Source organism: Gekko japonicus, unplaced genomic scaffold (assembly GCF_001447785.1).
Source record: "Gekko japonicus isolate JY-2015 unplaced genomic scaffold, Gekko_japonicus_V1.1 scaffold1921, whole genome shotgun sequence".
NCBI classification, from domain to species: domain Eukaryota; kingdom Metazoa; phylum Chordata; class Lepidosauria; order Squamata; family Gekkonidae; genus Gekko; species Gekko japonicus.
The window spans coordinates 86,898-109,214 of record NW_015167593.1 but is presented as its reverse complement, the minus strand read 5'-3'; the positions used below and the strand labels follow the sequence as shown (position 1 = coordinate 109,214).

Genomic DNA, 22,317 nt, shown 5'->3' with positions numbered 1-22,317 from the left:
GGGGGTCAAATAGCACCTTGAACTGGGCTGCCAACCTCCAGGTGGTGACTGGAGATCTCCTGGGATTACAATTGATCTCCAGGCAACAGAGATCAGTTCACCTGGAGAAAATGGCCACTTTGGAAAGTGGATTCTGTGGCACTGTACCCCACTGAGGTCCCTCCCCTCCCCAAACCCTGCTGTCCTCAGGCTCCACCCCCAAAATCTCCAGGGATTTCCCAACCCAGAGCTGGCAGCCCTACCCCCAACCTTTGCTACTTGGGGGAAATGGCATAGGGGAAGGAAGGCTTTATCTCCTCCACACACTCCATAGTTGTGATCTGAATCGGGCACTGCCCATGTGGGAACTGAGGAGAATGTACAGGCGTACATAGGCTGCCCTTGGGAGGACAGCTAAACTGAGAGCCAGGGCTGGCTTCAGAGTTGCCAACTGCCTGGAGGGAAAGTTGTCCTAGCCCTGCGGTGTCCAAACTTGCTTAACATAAGAGCCACATAGAATAAACGTCAGATGTTTGAGAGCCACAAGACGTGGACAACTATTACACACAGGGCTTTATTGAAAAATACGTAGATTTGCTTTTTATTCACATCAAATGAGACTGCTAAAAATAAAACCAAAAGGGGTCAAACCAGATATTAATAATGATACTTATTTGTCGAATGATGTTTGCTTGCTTGCTAGTGATATTTATTTGCTTGAGAGAGAGAGAATGCATTTGAGAACGCATTTAAAGGTTATGTTGCTTTCTTTCTCTGCTCCCCCCCGCCACACACACACACCTCAATCCTACCCAGGGAGGGGAACACTGGCTGGGGAAGGGAAGACTGATCGTGGAGGCATGCCTCCCTTTCACTTCTCCAGCCGGGGAAGCAGTAGGCACACTGCCGGGAGCCACACAATCTGTGTGAAAGAGCCGCATGAGGCTCCCGAGCCGCAGTTTGGCCACCCCTGTCCCAGACCATTACTAGAACTTTAATGGGATGTTATCTACCAGTTATGTTATTTCTCTTCATGGCATGAAAATCTTCAGCTGCTCATTTCCACACATTAAGGTAAAGGTAAAGGTTTCCTTGCTTGAAAGCCAGTCGAATCCGACTCTAGGGCAATGTTCCCTCTAAGCTGTGGAGTCTTGTGAGCAAAAATTCTATTTTGTGAGCTACTGGCATTGAAGTTGTATGTGAGCGATTTGGCCACTGCATAAATTAGTGTGCTCTGGAGCCATCCCTTCCTGAGCTGAGACAAAAATGTGTGAGCCGGAGACTAAAAAACTGTGAGCTAGCTCACACTAACTCAGCTTAGAGGGAACACTGCTCTAGGGTTGCGGTGCTCATCTCCATTTCAAAGCCGAAGAGCCAGCGCTGTCCGAAGACGTTTCTGTGGTCATGTGGCCGGCATGACTAAACACCAAGGCGCACGGAACGCTGTTACCTTCCCACCGAAGTGGTCCCTATTTATCTACTTGCAATTTCTTGCTTTCGAACTGCTAGGTTGGCAGGAGCTGGAACTAGAGATGGGAGCTCACTCCATCATGCAGCACCCGGGTCTCGAACTGCTGACCTACTGACCTTCCACAGCCTGCAGTTCAGCGTCTTATCCACTTGAGCCACTTCCGCTCCACACATTAAGCCTCTATTAAAGGGTGACAGGGCATTTTTCTCCGGGTGTCTTGGCAACCCTGTCCCTCAGGCACAAAGTCACCTGGGGCAAGTTGCTCTTTCTTAGACTAACCTACCTCACAGGGTTGTTGTGGGGATAAAATGAGGAGGGGGATGTGTATTCTACCTGGAGCTCACATGAACCCATGGAAGCTGCCTTATACTGAATCAGACCAATGGTCCATCAAGGTCGGTATTCTCTACTCAGACAGGCAGCAGCGCTCTCCAGGGTCACAGGCAGAGAGGTCTTTCACATGACCTATTGTCTTGTCCTTTCAACCAGAGATGCTGGAGATTAAGCCTGGGACCTTCTGCATGCAAAGCAGATGCTCTGCCACTGAGCTACTAGGACCCCTCCCCATCCTTGGCCTGGATTCAACTAAACACATAAAGATTCCCTGATCTGCCACATTACCCTGACACTCTAAAGATTGTCATGTGTATAAAGTGCTGTCAAGTCACAGTCACAGCAAACTTATGGCAACCCCAAAAGATTTTAAAGATAAGTGAGAAGCAGAGGTGGTTTGCCATTGCCCTCCTCTGCAAAGTCTTCCTCGGTGCTCTCCCGTCCAAGTACTGACTTTGCTTAGCTTTCAAGAACTGACAAGATCGGGCTATACTACACCATTCCACAAGCCAACCCAAGCATCACATGACAGCTAATCAAATTACTTGCTCAGCTCCATGATTGCTTCTCACAGAACAAGCAGAATATTGCCCATCCCCACCCAGTGGCCCAATTTGTATAGCTCTTTGGAACGTACATCATTCCTCCTCCAGATATAGGGCTGAGGGGGGGGTAGTGGCTTGCCTAATCCTCGTGAGTTCATGGTTGAGGTAAAATTTGAATTAGGCAGCGGAAGTCTTCATTTAGTTATTAATTTATTATTTCAATTTATATCCCGCCCTTCCCGTAAACGGGCTCAGGGCGGCTCACAACAATAAATACAACAATCTAAATTAATACAATAAAACCAGTTTAAAATAATCCACCACGCCGTGCTGTAGTGCTTCGCTGATCCTCAGGTTGTGAAGAGCTGTAGATCAAGGTGCTGTAACAAGAGCTAGCCTGTCCCCCCCCCCCAGTTCGCTGGCAACCCAATTCTGCAGGCCAGGCATGGCAGAGGGAAACTAACCACTACTTGCCAAAGGCCACTGAGAAGGCCACTCCTGACTGGAGTCCACTATACCACACTGTTGTGTAGTGGGTTAGCCGCATGGAAGAACTACCGAAGCACGCAGGATACACGGCACACTTTATTAGTACACAACACGCACACCCATCAACGGCCGACCGGCCGCTTATATACAGTCTGGGGAACCCCCGCGGAATCCCATTGGCCCATTCAAACCTCCCGCCAATGTCCCATTGGTTCCCCTAGAGGCAGGGTGCAGGAGCCTAGTCCTTATTGTTCTTTGGACTCAAGCTCCGCTGTATCGCGGGTGCTCAATGGCGGTCCGCGGACATAACACACACCATGGGCACCTTCTCTTGATTCCTGTGTGCCTACTGCTTCTAAGCCTGCCAGATGCTGATTTGGCAGTGGAGTCGTGTTGTTTTGAGAGTTCAGAGACTTTGCTCCAATGGGGACTCCTTGTCTTCTGCTTGTTCCCACAGGCTGGACTTCAGCTGTTTCATATCAGCTGGGAGAGAAGAGGATGTTGAGGCTGGAACTGCAGTTGTTAAATTCTTTCTTACTGCTCTAAGCACTTAAAACAGACCGGCAGCCTCTCTGGGAGACAATTTCAGGATCCTTGGTGTCTGATTGTCCATCTTCTTTAGCAGTCTTCTGCCTGACTTCAGAGTCCAAAGTCTGAGCTGCTGTGGGTATAACATTGCCGCCAGGCGGAAGGAATGCCTCTTTGACCAGTGTCTGGGGGCCTCTTGTCAGTCCCCTGAGCCAAGGAGAGAGTGTTTTGGCCTGTTTCTGGTTTCCAGGTAACTCAATCTCTAAGGACAAGGACTTCCCGCAATTACTTTCCTGTAACATCCCTGGATGCGATGCCTCCATGTTTCCAGGTAATAGGGGGAAAATATTCTTTCTCAGGACACTGGGGAGATGATGTTACAGCCACACAGCAATATGTTGGAATTATTTCATTTTTTTGTAGGTTATATATTTATTCACAAAAGCTGTGATAATTATTTCTGACAGCCTGATGTAACATGTCAAAAAGTTAGGACAGGACAAAACACACTCAGGGCCGCCCCCCCCCGCCCAATAAGATCAACAGTTCTAGAAAACGTTCAGATGGAAAAGGTATAGGGTTGCCAACCTCCAGGTTGGGCCTGGAGATCTCCCAGAGTGTCAGTGGCTCTCCAGACTTTAGAGATCAGTTCTCCTGGAGAAAATGGCTACTTTGGAGGGTGAACTCTATGGGGGGTGAGCTTCCTCCCCTCCCCGAACCCCATCATCCTCAGGCTATACCCCAAATCTCCAGGATTTTCTCAGCACAGAGTTGGTAACCCTGGGTAGGTGACAGTGTAGTTGTAGTGGTAAGAGATGTCGGATCAGGATCTGATAAGTCCTTGTTGTGATGACAAAATGGAGTCGGGGAGATCAATGTTGTGAGGTATTTTGGGTCTAACTGAGAGAAAGAAAAGAGATCTCGACAGTATCCAAGGCGGAGAAGACATAATAGTTGTATAAGAACATATTTATTTTTCATAGGAGAGTAGAAGAAATAGATAGATGGTTATCAAGAATCTTGTTTATTTTGGTGTATTTTTTCACTTGAATCTTTAAATGAGTGTTTTTACTTACAGAATGATGAGCAATCAGAGAACATATACATCTAGGAGTGTAATAAAAACAAGAGACGAGAGAAAGATAAGAATACAGAAAGAAAGAGATAAACGACAAATAGTCTTGCTCATGGTAGTCTCCCTATTGCAGGATAATTATTTATGTGGAACAAGCACTATCCAAAAGAAGGCATACATTATGGGCATCTTGTTATATTTTGGGCAATCCTTTCATATCGAAACAATTAATGGGGTGGGGTGGGGTAAGGACCCGGTTTTCAGCTTTGCAATAGGCTTACTGTGTTACGAATGTGAAACCAAAAATAGCCAGATCTCTTGCAAATCTGTGTGAGGCAAGCTGATCTGAAGTCACCTTACTCCACATCACTGGAGTCTTTCAGTTGGATCCTAGACAGAGTGTGGTGCGCCTGAGAGCATAGATTTAAGTGGGCTTATTTTTGCCCAATGCTACGTAGGGTCTGGCTACCACTGGCTGTACCCAAACAAGCAATGTTTTTTGGAATGCTCCCCACTCTAGCAGGTGTGAAGTTGGATTTAAGCAGATTTCATTAAACACAAATCCTTCTCTTTTGGCTCCTACCCCATTTAGCAGATACAGGCCTGAGAAGGGCACCTTCGTTTCCACCCATTCTCCTTGCCCGAGGCCTGCAGGCTGTTAGCGAAGCCAGTTGCTTTTTGAAGCCTTTCTTTATTATTGGCAGGGAATTGGTTACTGGTGACTGGAATTGAAGGTGGCTTCCTTCCAACAGTCCCATGAGGTAGATCAATATGATTGCCCCCCCCCCCATATATGGTAGATAATAGGACTCCATTAAGGTTGCTAATTCTTGGAAGGCCACAGATCTGGGAAGGGGTGGGCCCAAAGGCCCAAGGAAAGGAAACCTGTGGGTCAGAGGGGATATCTTCCCATCAGCTGTTACAAGGAGTATTTGCTGCTGAGGAGACTTTCCACGTGACATGGAACTAAACCTGGGTAGTAAGTGGTGCTACTAGGGTTGCCAACTCTGAGTTGGGAAATTCCTGGAGACTTGGGGATGGAGCCTGGGGAGGGCGGGGCTAGGGGAAGGGAGGGAGCTCAGCAGGGATGTGATGTCATAGAGTCTGCCCCCCCAAGCTGCCATATTCTCCAGCGGAACTGACCCCTGTAATCTGGTTGTTGTGTCTGCAGAGAGTCACTAGGTAGCCAGCGCCTTAGTCAAAGATTGGTCCTGAATAACAAAAGGACCAAGGATCCTAGGAACACCAATAGGATCCCGAGGTGGGCATTCAAACCCACCAGTAGGAAGAGGAGAGCTGACTAGGGATTGGTTAGGGACAGGGGTCATTTCGTAGACAAAGAGGTGCAGGAGCTCATTAGCATAACTCATTAGCATAACATATTTGCATATGCCACACACCCCTGACATCACCGGAAGTGTGTCAGAAGGCAACACCCACCGCTCAGGCTCCACTGGACTGTTTTGGATTGCTAGTTATTGGGGGAGGGGGGACATGCAGATCTTCCCTCACAGAGGAGGGAGAGCTTGTATCTGCCACTGGACTGTTTTGGATTGCTAGCTATGGGTGGGGGGGAGAACATGCAGATCTGCCCTCACAGAGGAGGGAGAGCTTGTACCTGAAGGCGGGCCGGGGGGGGGGGGCTCGGCAATTTACCTGGCTGCTTTTTGCTCCTCATAGCCTGACTGAGGGCTGCTGGGAGCAGGGGCGGGGCTTGTTGCATGTGCCCACCCCCTGGGCTCCTTACTGCCGGAGCTCTGCTCCTGTGCGCTCCCGCAGGAAATGACCCCTGGTTAGGGACCAAATAAATACAGGACACTGCGGGCTTGTTTTGTTGTTGTGTGTATGTGTGCCAATAAACTAAGCTGATCACTATGCTGAATCACTGAGCTTTCCTGCAACGAACCCACTACACAACACTGGTGATAAGTTGCAATTCTTGGGACAACTCCAGCCCTCACCTAGAGATTGGCAACCATACAGGCTATGTATGGTTGCCAATCCAAAGGAATAACACACAGTCCTAAACTGGGCATCTAGCACGAGTCTGTATATATTATTTTCATAGCTGACTGTATGTATTTTAGCTACCATGTGAAGCTGTCACAGGAATACTGCTTGCAGCTGTTGCCAACAGGGGCTGCGGACAAATGCCACCACATACCACAGGGCTGCCAGTTTGTGGGAGGTTCAAATGCCATTGAATAATATCAGACTGTATTCGTAATATTATTATAAGTTTACACATCTGATTTCCCCATGCATTGGAGGTCTGCTGCTGCTGTTTCTGTGGTAGCTGAACATCAACATTGTTTTTCTGAGTGAAAATCTGAGCTGGAAGATTCCCCAATGCACAGTGAAGACAGCTAGGGCCAAACCACAGGAGACAATGGAGTTTCATGACTGGAATATCTGTCCTGTATTTAGTCTGTATAAAATAGCTGGGGGGGGGGCTATACAGATCCCTGCTACAGTGCTGGGCAGGTGCATGTGTGTGAATTGTCCCCTGTGTGATGTTTTTCTAATTGGAAATGGTTTTCCTGCGCTGCGTTAAGTCCCAAGAAAGGGAAAAAGACAGGCCCAATAGCAGTGTGACCCTCTTTACCTCCTCCTGTGGCATAAGCAGGGGGGATCATTTTTTTTTTTTGTAAAAGAACCAGTAGTGGGAATAACGTGCCCACCCCTGGCAGTGTCACTTCAGTCCCCCCCCCCATGGTTGCTTTTTAGGACAATATCTGGACTTCTGATCACACAGCTCTAGGTTCATGTTTAGCCCCTATACAATGCCAGCTCCTGATCTGAATATTTAACTGACCACATGTTTGAAAAGGCGCATTGTTTTAGTAATTTTTATCAAAGCTTTATTTGCTCCATGGGCTCTTACACCGGTCAACCCACACACCACTGTCTTGTGAATTCCTGGAACACATTGTGCAGTGCATTTACAGGCCTACTATAAATATCTCAGGAATTTAATAGCAACACAGGGAAAATGTAGGTGCTGTGTAAACAGCAAAGGGTAATCTTTAGTAATGAGTCTGGGATCGTCCCCTGTCTGTACAATAAATCAAAGTTGAGGATGGTGTGGATGAGAAGGCAAACTGGTTGTTCAAAGGAGAGTTTGCAAATCTAAAAATGAAAACACAAGGTTGTATTTATTAGCAATAAGGATTAGGAACTAATAATTTTATACATGTGATGTGATTTGTATTTCTATGGTTTTATTTTGCTGGCTGGGTGCCGTAACAATAAAATTCATACATGTGATGTGATGTACACAATGACAACTGTTTCCTACACAGAAAACATTCCCACATGCTAATAGATCAAAATGAGAAGTGAGCAGTGACTCTCAAACGCTCATACCCTGTCACAAATTTTGTTAGTCTTTAAGGTGCTACTGGACTCATTCCCACATGCTGTATTTCGATGACCTGGTATCTATGGGATAATGAACTGGATCTCATTTATTCTCATGGGAATAAGGGAGTTTGCTAGCAGCATTATTTTCTAGTGATGCAGCACAGCAGAAGGAAGGTTAAATTTTTTTATACTGCTGAGCCATAGATCCACTCCATAGATCCTCAGTTGAGAGACACATGGTATGGAGAAAAAAGAGCGGTGGCACAGAGGATTTATCCTCTGGTTAACATGTGAACTGAACAGAGTTGCTGTCAGTTCTAGCCCACGCTGGTGTGAGCTACGAGCCTTGTCCCCAGCTCGCTGTCCACCCAGTGGTTCGAAAGCTTCAGCGAGTAGATAAAATGGGTACCACTCCTTAGAGAGGGTGGGCACACTAAACCCCCGTAGGGGAGGTGGTAGCCGGCGAATGGAATGTCCAGCTCGGAAGCCTGATAAAAAGACCTCTTCGGCATTAAGAAGCCTGTAATGGGCCAATCCGGCCAGGCAGTGGCAGTGCGGTGCTACGATTCAAAGCAGCCCAGGAAGAACCAACGTCATCAAGCCAAGCCGAAAAGTGAATGCCTCCGGAACACGTCTGAAGCCTACAGCTGAACAAAAATCCCCGTCGGCTGCAAAAGAATTACGTATATGTTGTCCTCCCTTACCCCTATGAAATTGTTAGTCCCTTGTGTGAAGCCGTGTAACTGTGAATCGCTCAGAGCCAGCAGCTCTGCCGGATTGAGCGATCAATAAATCAAAAGGTATTATTATATTATTATTATTATAAACAGCAATACAAAAAGGCCATGAAAAGCCAGAAGTATATTAGTAGGGTCACCATCTCTGGGTTAGGAAATACCTGGAGATTTTGCTAACAAGCAATTAGTTTTGCTAACTTGTAAGAGCTAGGCATTTTTCCTGGTCTTGTTTTATGCTGTTTAATTTGTCCTGGGGTTTCTGCTATGTAACTTTTTTTTAAGTTTATGTTTAAACTTAAATATGTTTATTTGCAGGTATTTCATAGAATCATAGAGTTGAAAGGGACCTCCAGGGCATTTTAAATTCTTAAGGAAACAATGTGTAATATTAAAACCATAACAAGTTATGTGCTTGGGAAATGTTATATACTACATGCATGCACTGAGGCTGAAAATCCACCCTTTTCAGAAGAAATGGCTGTTATGTGTATTGGGAGGATTGCATGTAGCACATTCATTTCACACATGTGATCTCAGTGCCAGGAATGTAACGGTTGATACAATGTGCTCTCTGACATCGTTTGTAGTACAATAACACTAAACAGTTACACCTATCTAAGCCCACTGAGTTCAGGAGGGTATAACTGTGGGATAGCGCTGATCATCTTTCCAGTCTCCTTTCCTTTCCTTTCGAAAAGCAACTTGATAAAACTGTATGATGTAAACCCGGACATGATATTCTTGATGCAATTGCTTTTATAAATCTATTGTTGTGCTGTTTGTATTAACAAGAAATAAAATTTAAAAAGCCTGTAAAAACAATGAAAACTGAAGATTAGAGTGAAAAATTGCACCCAGTAAAACCGAAATAAAATAGCAGACAACCAAAACTCGTAAACTAGTGTTCATTTTCACTGTGCATTTTATTTATGTATTTATTTACAAGTAAACTGCCTTTCTTGCGGCTAAAAAGTGGCTTGTAAGCACAGCCCGTAGGGAAATAAAACTGAAATGCAGGAACGGGAAAGGAAGGGCCAGAAATAACGACCGCCTTTCTTCCCCCAAAGACCGGAGTTCAGCGGCCGCTAACTCAGCTCCGCGCTCGAGCTCCAGTGAACGGCCGCGCCGAGCCTCTAGGGTTTCCATAGTAACCACCACCACCTCTTTCTCCCGCCCCCGTGCGTTAGGCCCGCCCCGAAGCCACCTCTGCCAATCGCAGTGGAGGGAGAGAGAAAAGGCTGCGCACCATGTGGTGTGTTTTTCTGAGCGCACACTGATGACGTTATAACGCGCGCGCCGGGTTAGAACCCCCGTTTGGGCTTGGGCTGGAGCTGGACTCGGTGCCCTTCCGGCCACAGGCTGAGGTGAGTGTGGGGTTGATCGGCCTGGCTCCGTGTTGCGCTCTTCCTCGCAGCCTCGGCTGTGGGGAGTCCTGAGATCGCTGGCCTCAGAGGGGCCTGCATTGCTGTCTCTTCCACTTGCACAAGGCCTGGCCGTCGGATCCTTCCCCTCGCCTGATCCGGGGCCTCTTGTCAGCCTTGTCGTTCTTCTGCCACTCCTCCTGGCTTTTCCACAGAAAGAGCAGCGCCCCGTCCTAAGGCTTAAAGAAAACAGAATCAAACCAACAAAAAATAAGCGAATCCCAAAATGGTTATGGGGAAAGAGGTCTAATAGTTTTCCTTTGACAGCTTGCATCTCTCTGAGTCAGGAGAAAAACAGTATAGAAAAGAACAGATACACTTTCTAGATGAAGACCTGACAGTCCTAGTTGCCATCCAATCATATGTTTATAACTACTGACAAGGCTAATACTGAGAAATATTTTACTTGCCTGGTAGCTTCTACAAAAGCTTCTAGGCAGGAATGGTGATCATAACCTCTTTCCCATATCCTGTGACCTATGTAGGATGGAAGAAAATAACCCAAGCTCTTATTTAAAAAAAGAAAAACTTACTTAAAAGTAATGCTATTGATAAATTGCAGCCTGAGAAGAGTTAGTGTGTTTAAATCCTTTTACATAATACATGCCCCGGTCACACGGGCCGGATATCGCGGGGGGGGGGAGGCGTGGCTAATTGCCCCAGAGGAAACTAACGCGTGGCTGCCCGAGCACACGTCCTGGTCGAGGTCCCGTGGTTCGGGGGAAATGCCGATCAGATGGGTATCCTGCAGTGCAGCACAGAAGCTGCGCCGCTCAATCGCACTAGCAATCGCTCTTTGTGCGCATGTGCTGTTGGGCGCTATTGCGCAACCTGCGGAGACGAACAGTGGCGGGCGCCGGATGCCACATAAGTCCACCAGGAATGCGATCAGACGCCTGCCCTTGGCCCGCGGTTTCACCTTCGGCGAGGAGCCACAGGTTCGCCACGGGAGCACTGCGCTTCCCAGATGTTGGGGTGAGATTGCGCCCGGAAAATCCGCGGGACTCCCGTGCCTCTCCCGCGGCAACTTTGCCGTGTGACCGGGGCCACAGTAGAGCATCCTGTGTAGAGTTACTCCAGTCTAAGCTTATTGCCATCAATGGGCTTAGACTGGAAGAGCTATGCATAGGATTGCACTGTAGAGAATGGGATATATTCCTAAAAGGAGTAAAATCTAGGCCCAGCAATAGATGCCAGTGATCTAAAAGCAGGAAAAGCCAAGATGCTACATTTTCTTGCAAGCTTTTCTTAAGGATTTGGAGTATTTTTGTGTGCATTTCCAATAGCTTAGATATTTATGACATATAGGGGGAAAGTGCTTATTATCTCTTGGAGGCGTACTTCTAATAAGCTTGTTAAAGTGTTTTTAAAAATTCCTTTATGCTCCATATGACTAATAGCACACTTAAAACTGTTTTGTGGGTACCTTGAATGCTTAGCTCTGAATGGCTGATATGTACCTCAGGTACTTTAAATTGCCATAAATACACAAAACAAACCATCAGTGAAACCAGGGATGTGGGAAGAAGACAGTCATACCCCTGTACTTATTGTCCCTTTCTAGATCTTGAGTTTGGGAATAATTCAAATCCCATGCAGAGGAGGTTTGTCTTTAAAGAGATTTGGGGGATTAAATGTTAACCTTTGAACACTGACTTCCTTAAGCTTTTTGTTTGCTTGAAAGCCTGAGTGCTGAATTTCCAGTAATGCCTTTAAAATCCATTTTGTTCTGAATGTAGAAGATTCTTTTGCAGTATGTGTGTGTACATATTTATTTATCCCTCCCTATGTCCAAGAATGTAGTAGGGCAGTGGATTGTCCATGTTTCTCTCCCCCCCCCCTTTATTCTCCAAATGCTGTGAGGTAGGTTAGATTGAGAGAAAGAGTCTGACCTAAGGTGAGTTTCATGACAACAGGCATTTGAACTTGGGTCTCCCTAGGCCCTGTGAAACTTCCCCCCCCCAACAACAATGTTTATTATTATTAATAAATGTATAACATACAGTAGAGAACAGGTAAGCAAAGTTACATAAATATAAATTTTATTTATTTATTATTCATTTATACCCTGCCGTCCGCATAGGCTCAGGGCGGATTACAGAGGTGAGGCAAAACCTTGCCATAATAAAAACATAATATACATAATAAATTTAAAAACATAGTACATCTTAAAATCCTATACAAACAAAGTGCTCAGTGATGTCATAGTCCAAAGATGATTGTATGTCCGAGTTCCAATGAGATCAGTGTAAAAATACAATCAAATTCTTACAGCGATATTAATATAGTAGAACATATTTAACAAACCATAGGAATGTCAAAACATATTTTTACCAGAGATGCAGCAAATCTATTATTTTGGGTATTTCCTCTTGTTGTGTCAAATATTGTAAAATAGGTAACCATATTGTAGCAAAGTTGGACTGTGTTATTAGAGTATGGGTATCATTAAGACCCTTTGTAACTCTTGCCATTACATACATGTTCCAGGCCCCGTGAAACTTTTTAACCACTGTACCACACAGTTGCTTGAGCTTCACTTTCATCTGAGGAACGATGAAATGCAGGATGTCAAGAGGTCTTTGGGAAGCTGTTAGATCTGCTGCCCAGTGTTCTCTGCTGGACAGTGTGAGTTTGATGCCAGACCAAAGCATCAAAAGAATGTAGAATGATTGGCGGAGGAGAGGTCCTTAATGGCTACTCGTCTTGTTGGCTAAAGGAAACGGCCATATACAGGAGGCAGCAAACTTATGAATGCCAGACCTCTATGCCCTGTTTTTTTGCCATCCAGGGCTACTGGTGGCCTTGGTGTGAAAGAGCATGCTGGACTAGATGGACCACTGATCTGATCCACCAGGACCACCTCTTATATTCATAAAAACTTAAAAACCTTCTGACAGGCTGTCACAGCGTGTAGGGTAGCCTTTAAAACTCTCCACTAAGGACTTTGTGCTGGTCTTCAAAAACCTTAAAACCATGCAGACTTGTCAACGTTATTGTATACAGAATTGCTTTCATTTCCCAGCAGATGAATGGGAGACCGTAATTTTCCTAAACTGGAGTGAATTCAGAGTTTTCCTGAAAAAGGTGAGTTGGGGGGGGGGAGGGTAGCTCAAGCACCAAGTTTTACAAGTGTCTAGAGCCATGAGGCTAGTATTGAATAACTCAGAATATGAACTGGAAATGTCTTAGGTGTATCACTTGGGAATTTAAAATAATTCATAAGGCCTTGTAAAAGTGCTGAGGCTTGCAATAGGACTTTATATGTCTCTCATGTGCGTAGCTGTGTTGGTATCATAATCGGCACTCCTACAGTTTTCAGCATCCATCTTTCCATTGCAACGGTGGCACCTGCTGCTGGGAAAGAAGAAAATGTCAAACCAGTTTGTACGACTGAAATATGATTGCTTGGGCAAACAGTCTGATCCTAGCTGCGTTAGTGTGAAAGTAAATCCCATTAGCTTCCACAGGGTTTACTTCCAAGTAAATGTGTAAAGACTGAAGACTGAATATCTTCTGATTACAGAACTTGTATAAAATAACTACCCCTGTTTTTACATTCCCAAATAAAGCAAAAAAAGTTTCGGGAGGGAGCTAATAATATTCATCTCATGTTTTCTGCTCTGTAGGTTGGCTTGATATTTCTTGTTTAGATGCTCAAGAAAAGTGAGTGCTGAATCCTTCTCACCTCTGGATTAGCTAGCAATTTAATTCCTGCTCCATCCTATGTGCATGTTTGCTGGCAAGATGGGGTTTTTTTTGGTTATGTAATAAATTAAGGTACAGTTGTGCAGTGATTAATTACAACAGAGGTCGCTTCCAAGTGATTTATATAAGCAAGGTAGGAAGCAGGTGGAGTGCCTTGCAGGGGATATTTGCTTGAATAAATATGGTACACTTATTGCTCTTTTTTTTCTTTTCTCCCCTAGTTCCTTAGGATGTTGTGACGTCTGCAGCTGTTCCAGACATGTTGCTGTGGTGTTGCCCCGGGAGAACGTCTTGATGGATAATTAACACCATTCAGTGATGGGCTGTGGGACTAGCAAGGTACTTCCTGAGCCCCCCAAGGATGTCCACTTGGATCTCGTTAAAAAGGTTGAGCCATACTGCGGTTACAAAAATGACATCTATAAGCACTTCATCAAGGATGATGGGGGTGACGCCATCAAGTCCGGCTTCCCTTCTCCTCCCCGCCACACCAACCCTTACGCCAGTGGCTGCTCTCCCACACGCCTGGAGCAACCGGAGCCCCGCAAGAACAGAGTGGCCAAATACCGTGCCAAATTTGACCCCAGGGTGACGGCCAAGTACGACATCAAGGCCCTGATTGGCCGAGGCAGCTTCAGCCGTGTGGTGCGGGTGGAGCACAAGGCCACCAAGCAGCCGTACGCGATCAAGATGATAGAGACCAAGTACCGGGAAGGGAGGGAAGTGTGTGAGTCCGAGCTGTGCGTGTTGCGTCGTGTGCGACACACCAACATCATCCAGCTCATTGAAGTGTTTGAGACTCAGGAGCGTGTCTACATGGTGATGGAACTGGCCACTGGAGGGGAGCTGTTTGACCGGATCATTGCCAAAGGCTCCTTCACAGAGAGAGATGCTACCCGAGTGCTGCAGATGGTGTTGGATGGGGTTAAATATTTACATACATTGGGGATAACACACAGGGACTTAAAGCCAGAGAACTTGCTGTACTATCACCCAGGAATGGATTCTAAAATAATGATCACGGACTTTGGGCTGGCGAGCGCCCGGAAGAAGGGAGATGACTGCCTAATGAAGACCACATGTGGAACGCCGGAGTATATTGCTCCGGAAATCTTGGTCAGAAAGCCTTACACCAACTCGGTAGACATGTGGGCCTTGGGCGTGATCTCTTACATCCTCCTAAGTGGGACTATGCCTTTCGAAGATGACAACCGGACCCGTTTGTACCGACAGATCCTGAAAGGAAAGTACAGTTACTCAGGGGAGGTGAGTGTGTCAAAGCTCAGAGTGCCTGTTGTGCAGGAGAATTTTATTGTGGTCTGAAACCCATTTGCTCTTGTACTTTGTGGCCCCTGAACTGATCTGCACCTTCTAACATAATATAGTGTGCTTTAAAGCAAGACCCATTTTATGTAGATACAAGATGGGTCTATAAGGCCTTGCAAAGGAAATTTCACACACATACCCATTCCTTTCCCCACTGCCACCTTCCCCTTAAATTGTGCATTTGCGAACTGGTTTGAGTGTTCTCTTCCAAGCGTTGTGTGCCAGGTGAGTCATTCAGTTGTCCAGTTTTCCAAAGCACAATGTGAGCTGGCGGGTCTCAGTGTTGTTTTGCGTTGCTTAGGCAACCCAAAATGGCAGCTGAGATCTTACTTGGTGTTTTCTCTGTCTCTCTCTCTCTCTCTCTACAGAAGAGAAGAGCTAGACTTGAGTCCAGTAGCTCCTTAGAGACCAATAAGATCTTCAGGGTATCAGCTTTCAAGAGTCAAAACTCTCTTTGCTAGAGAGCTTTAATTCTTGAAAGCTAATACCCCGAAAATCTTGTGGTTCTTTGAGGTGGCAGTGGACTTAAACGTAGTTCTTCGCTTCTACTGCAGACCAACACGGCTACCCTCCTGAAAAAAAAACTCTCTCTGTAGTGTCTTTAGAAAAAACAGGACTTTTCCCAGAAAACTGGGGGTTTCTCTGGACTTCTAGAAACCTCTTCCTTGGCCTTTAGGATTTTTGATACACATGGGAATCAGGGATGGGAGTACCCGGCAACTAAAGCTATGTCCGTGCTTTCTTTAAAAACAAACAACCCATGATGTTTTGCTTGAAGCAGTGGGAGGCAAGCGGTGATTTGCAGCTGCTCTAAACGGGGACCTCCCCTTTTGTTCCTTCTCGTACTGTGGAAGCATCGGAGGCCAGGCCTTTTCAGAACCTGCATTGCTCTCCTCCTCCATCTATGTATTTGGATAAGCTGCTCTTTGTAAAGGCAGCATACTATCGGAGTCTGCTTGGTACTGAGCCAGGGAGGAGGGATGGGCTTGTCTCTTCCAGCTGCTGCTCTTGGATCCATGGTGAGATGTCCCAAGTGCTTTGTTTGTTAAATGGTAAATGCGTCCTTGAACAGGGCGGTGGTGGCGAAGTAGGCATGGTCTGGACTCCAGTCAGTGCGGAGAGCAAGAGAGAGTTGAAGCTCCCCTCCCACACTGGTTCCCTGGTTTAAGTGCCCTCTACCCACCTCCTGTGTTGCTGTCTGCCCTGTGAAAGGAATTGTTACAGGCAGGGCTCTTTTTGTAGAAAAAGCCCAGCAGGAACTCATTAGCATAATGGGCCACACCCTACAGCAGAAACTCATTAGCATATTAGGCCACACCCTGACAGCACAGCTCATTAGCGCATTAGTCCGCACCCCCATGTTACCAGAAGTATGGTTATCCAGCCACACCCACCTTTTGCTTCTTATTCTGTTTACCTTGTTTGTTGCCAAAACCCAGGGCTTTTCTGTAGCAGGAACTCCTTTGCATGTTAGGCCACAAACCCCCAATGTAGCCAATCCTAATGAGTTTCTGCTGTTGGGTGTGGCCGATTATGCTAATGAGTTCCTGCTGGGCGTGGCCAACTTGGGAGCCAGCCGGAACTCCGTTCCTGTGCGTTCCTGCCCCAAAATAGCCCTGGTACAGGTACCCAGCTGTATGGTATGGTAACTGTGTGGTGCATCCCTGGTCTCACTCACAGCCCACCTCCTGGGAGATCACAGATCTCCTGCCTTACATGCAGCTTGGCCCTTGCAGTCCAGATCCAGGGGAGCAACATATCTGGTTTCACCCTGCCATTTTATTCTTTTGATCTGTTCTGTTCTTTTGCCACGTGGTTAGAGAAGGAACATCATCCAAGCATAGAGATGGGGCTACTTCCCATTTTCTTCAAGGAATCACATTCAGAAATGGAAGTTTCAGCTAAGTTGGTCTTAACTGCAGCTTTGTAAGGTCGATCCAAGCAGAAATGGAGCACAGTATTTATATATGACTAAGAGCAATTTCCCGAAGCAGGGGCTGAAGAGTGACAGTAAACTGTCTGGAAGATAAATAGGATGCTTTAATATTTCTGGCATTTTAGCAATGCGAAGGCGTGATGGCATTTCAGTTAATGGATGTAGATTCTTTTCATGTGCTTTGGATTGTTCTCGGTGCTGCATCAGGGTACAAGAATGCGTTAGAAACTCAAGTTACTTTTCTTTCAGAAAGATTTCCTGTTCTCTAGACAGTATGTGGCTGTGAAAGAGCTGTGATGCCTCTCACATTCCCTGTAGGTCAGTGTTGCACAGAACTTAACTTGGAAGGAAAGACAACCCTGAAAGGAAGACGTTCCCTTAAAAAAAGTTATGCAGTTTTAAAAATGATGCTCTGTCTTCTTGGTGCTTGGGGGGGGGGTCAACAGTGGGAGGGCTTCTAATGTCCTGGCCCCACTGGTGGACCTCCTGATGGCACTGGTATTTCTGGCCACTGTGTGACACAGAGTGTTGGACGGGATGGGCCTTTGGCCTGATCCAATATTGGCGTCTCTTATGGTCTTATGTTCTTACGTAACTGACTTGTGTGTAAATTTAAGTCATTCTCTTACTTTTCTGCATGGCATGTGTGTGTGTGTGGGGGGAAGGAACCCTAGTCTTCCTTTCAGGTACACCTAATAGTTCTTTTTGCCAGAGGTATTCCTGTAAGACCAGTCCTCCTGTCAGATTTCACCCGGTGTTCTTCAGGTCCTTGAGTAGACCATGGACCTATGCCTAATGAATACAAAATAAATTCTGGTAGAACGGGAGTGTAGAAACATCCACTGCTGTGTCATAGCACAGTACCAATATGATTGCTGTGTTCCACCTCTTTTTTTTTTTTAAAGATTCAAGAGTTTGTCTTGGAAGTTTTTCATAATTCTTTAATTTCTTGCTAAGCTCAGGCTTGTGGCTAAGAGCCAGTGTTAACCACTTTTCCTATAATGCTCTCCTTTCCCGTTCTTCATGAAAGGTTAGTAGGTAGCCTTCTTCATACAATTACAGTGGTTACCTCATTCTTGCCACAGCCTTGAGGTTTAACAACTTGCCCATAGGCATCTCCGTGAGCTACACCATCAAGGGCCATTTCTGAGGGTATTCAGCATCAGGCTCAAGTTTGCCATTGAGAGTACAACAAAACAAACCGCAGCAATGAGTAGAAGGCTGTTCTTGTACGATGTGCATGTTTGTAAGCTAGTGTTGGTCAAATTTGTATATTAAGAACAGCCCTAAAAATGTAATATGTCATACGGTCCTAAGCAGGAGTTTGAACCAAGATCTCCCACATAGGCCAAATATCTGAGAGGTAGGAAAAAGGGAAAGTTGAAAGTAGAAAACACAAATTTTGTAGTAAAGAGAAGACATTGTGTATTGTTTGGACAGAAAGCTTCCTACAGCCACTACAGGACTAACAGCTTCCTTAGGTGTCAAGTGAAATTGAAATCAAATTGAAAGTTAAATTCAGATTGCCCTGACCTGGGTAGCTCAGGCAAGCCTGATCTCGTCAGATCTCAGAAGCTAAGCAGGGCAAGTAATTGGAGGGGAGACCTCAAAGGAATACCGGGGCTTGGGACGCAGGGCAGGCTATCAAACCACCTCTCTGAAACATCCAAATCCCACTAGGAGTCACCAGAAGTCACCATGACTTCCAGGCATGCAAACACACACACATGCACAAATACCCACACACAAAAAAGAAAGTTAACTTAAAATCAACGGACTCTTCAGTAGTGTAGTATCATATTTATACAGAATTAGCCATATTTAAACAATAAACATGTTATTGAAAATACTGTATGTCTGTACTATGCAATTCTTGAAGGCTATCAGTTGTCTTACATCCAGTCTTGCGCACATGTTAATGTGTAAATCCTTGTCTATCAAATAATTCTACTCATTCCAAATGAGACAATATTCTCTAGACCTTTTTCTCAGAGTGTCCTAAAATCTCTGACTTCCCCCCCCCCCCACTGCAAATAAATTTAGCAAAAAAAGTCCTCAGGGATGGATGGGGGGACTTTGATTCCGCCCCTCCAGGCCTGCACATCTCTACACACAACAGAGATATACCCCTCCACAGCACTTTCAACACTTTTTCCTTCTGGAGTCCCCAGAAACAGAGAAGCTTGCTGCTGTTTAACCTGTGGGATTCTTTTTCCCAAAGTAAAACTAGCCCTTCATCTTATTTAGCAGAATACTGATGAAGCAAAGAAAGAGCTGCAGGGAATGGTGGGGAGGGACCCAATTAGTTCTTGATGGATAGGTTGCACTGATCAGTCTTTGATGAGTAGCGTAACCCGTACCCAGGGAGCTAACGTCATCAGAAGCACTTGCCAAATTACTTCTCCGGGCTGTCTTAAAGTTTACATGTCGCCCCTCAGCTCTATGCCACGCAGAAGCCAAAGAATGCTAATTAGAACGGTTGAGGTCAGCAGGACCTGAATGAGCTATTATGGTCTATCTTGCCCATCGATCGCCTAATAGCCTCTTGAAACAGGCCTACTCCTCCCGGAATAGAACCCCAAGCTGTAAGCTCTCAGGCAGGTCTCTCCAATGGCAACTGCATTAGTTAGGTGTCAACTCATTTCTCCTCAAGGAAACGGGGACCACTTCACAAGTCAGCCTGCATTTCTCCTTCTGTTCCTTCCTTGATGGGACTCCACGATGTCTGTCGCATTAGCAGCGGAGATCTGGGCTTTGGCGGGGGGTGGGTGGGAGGCAAGGCAGGGGGAACATATTCTTTATTAGATTCTTGCATGACGCAAGTTAGCTGCTGCCCGTGAGATTTTACAACAGCGTATGTTGCAGTGTACTTTCCTTGCTGGATCAAAAGCCCCTTTGAGGCTCTTGCCTACAGGATGGCTGCAGGTGAACCGATGATTCTCTGATCAGGTCTTGACAGAGCCCTCTCCTGGGATTGCCTCTCTTGGATGGAAACACGTTTGCAGAATTTGGATTAGGTTTTATGAAACAGTACTTTTTGTTCTTCCTCCACTCTTTAGCCTTCATTTAGTGTGTACAGCTTAGTTTTTAAAGTGTCCCAACAATAACGATTTCCTTCATTTTGTACGCTGTTTTTGGATGTCATAATAAAGCGGTTTGTTTAAATCCATAGTTTTTGCACAAACCCTGCTTAATTCACCAGGTGTACTGAAAAGCCTCAGTTTGGTCTAACACCAGGTTATCCCAAGCTTCTTTGCATTCCCAGCTTGCTGATGAAGCCTCTTTGCACTTGCTCTACTGAGCTGAATGGTGGTTGGCTCAGTGAACAGGAGAGGGAGGAGGAGAAACTTAGGGCAAGACAAGCCCGCTGTTTTCAGTCTGAGGATCATGTCCTGTCCCCTTTCAGTGAAGCGACGAGACCAGTGTTCCCTCTAAGCTAAGTTAGTGTGAGCTAGCTCACAGTTTTTTAGCCTCCGGCTCACACATTTCTGTCTTAGCTCAGGACGGATGGCTCCAGAGCAAACTAGTTTCTGCAGCAGCCCAATCGCTCGCTCACAGCTTTCATGCCCGTAGCTCACAGATTGGAATTTTTGCTCACAAGATCCCACAGCTTAGAGGGAGCATTGGACTAGACAGAAATCCAAAACTTTTTTTCTCTCTTAAAAACTTTCACATTGGGAAAAGGAAGTATGGTGGTAGGTGGACTGTGGAGAGCTTTGGACTATAACAGTGGGTCTTGTGGAGCGATTCCTGTTTTGTATGTAGGCAAAGTGAATGAAAGCATGTGATTAAGCAAGATCTTCTGTTGTGCTATGGTTTAAATTAAATTTCCACTCAGTTGAGGTTGGAGTCCTGTTAGCTGAGTCATCACTCGCTGGGAGGGAAGACTGGGGAGAAGCAGAGGGAGGGGCTGTTCCAAGAAAACACCATAGTTAGCCTCGATTTTCTGGAAGCCTGTGCCACCACCTCTGTATGCAGGTGACAAAGAAGGGGAGTGCCACTGACCCGTTCTGGACTTACAGGTCAATACTAGCCACAGTTATTGTGCCAGGCACAAGTCAAGGGTGAGAGCCACAGTGGAACCTCCCTTCAGACATCATTACTCTAATCAAAGCTTGATCAAACTGTGGTTTAAAAACTCCGGCTTATTATGCCACCTGACTGCAGCTGTAGCCTGAAAGGGCAGGTATTTGGCTGATGTCTCTCATTACACTGGAGGAGAGAAGAAAAGGCTATTTCCAGGAATAATCAGGGAATTCAAAGAATTCTGTCTGTTCCTGGACGGAATGCCACAAGAGCTTGGAAGCCTCCTAGACTCCCTAAGCCTTTGGCTGACTTCTCACTGCTTTATTACTCAACCAGTGTCCCATAACGGCTATTACCAGTTTCATTTGCAATTCAGCAGATCTTCTAAGTGGGAGGGTCTGTATTCATTAGGTGGACGCTTCAAGAGGGGCATGAGAAAGGGCAAAGACAAGACTAAGAGCAGGGGAGCTTATCTGATCTTCCAAACAGCAGTGTAGAATTTTTTAAGAACTATAAGTTTTAGGTTGTTAAAGAGATCCCCCCCCCCCGGGTGAGTATTTTGTGTGTGTGTAAGTCATGGTTGACTTCTGGCAACCTCTAGTGGGGCTTGGACGTTTCGGAGGGGTGGCTTACTATTGCCTGCCTCTGCATCTCAGTCCTGGTATTTCTTGGAGGCCTCCCATCCAAGTACTTGCCAGGGTCAGCCCTGCGTAGCTTCCGAGATGTGATGATAGCTTGCCTGGGCTATCCGGGTCAGGGCTGGGAACCACCACCCCCCTTTTTAAATGATTTGCACCCTGTTTAAAGTGCGAATAAAATCTGTTAAACCTTAATAAGGGTTTGAACAAAAAGTATTTTAGCAACATGTTTGTTATATATGTTTTTGTTTATATTTTTATATTTTTAATATTGGTTATTTACATCGCTTGTAGTCTGCCTTTCTCACTGAGACTCAGCGTTAAGTCGATATGCTCAGCAGGATGAGACATCTCATAAATAGTGCAATGGGGTTTGGAGTGGAGAAATCTGAAAAGAGCTGAAGAAAACCGTAAGCACGACACATGAAGCAATGGAGAAATTACACAGTAGGAGGAGGAGCATATCTACAGCAACAGACAATTCACAGTCCCTAAAGTAAAGGTAAAGGTTCCCTTGCTCGAAAGCCAGTCGAGTCAGACTCTAAGGTTGCGGTGCTCATCTCCGTTTCAAAGCCGAAGAGCCAGCGCTGTCCGAAGACATTTCCGTGGTCAGGTGGCCAGCATGACTAAACACCAAGGCGCACGGAACGCTGTTACCTTCCCACTGAAGTGGTACCTATTTATCTACTTGCAATTTCTTGCTTTCGAACCGCTAGGTTGGCAGGAGCTGGAACTAGAGACG

General features: G+C 45.9%; 1 protein-coding gene across 1 annotated transcript in view; it reads left to right on the top strand.

Annotated features, from left to right (window-relative positions):
* The first annotated feature begins 13,920 nt into the window (after positions 1–13,920).
* Positions 13,921–22,317, top strand: part of PSKH1 (protein serine kinase H1) — a 31,281-nt gene continuing 22,884 nt past the window's right edge. Inside the window, exon 1 of the mRNA XM_015413957.1 lies at positions 13,921–14,915. Coding sequence (XP_015269443.1) covers positions 13,968–14,915 — 948 coding nt within the window. The 5' untranslated portion in view covers positions 13,921–13,967. The remainder of the gene's footprint in view (positions 14,916–22,317) is intronic.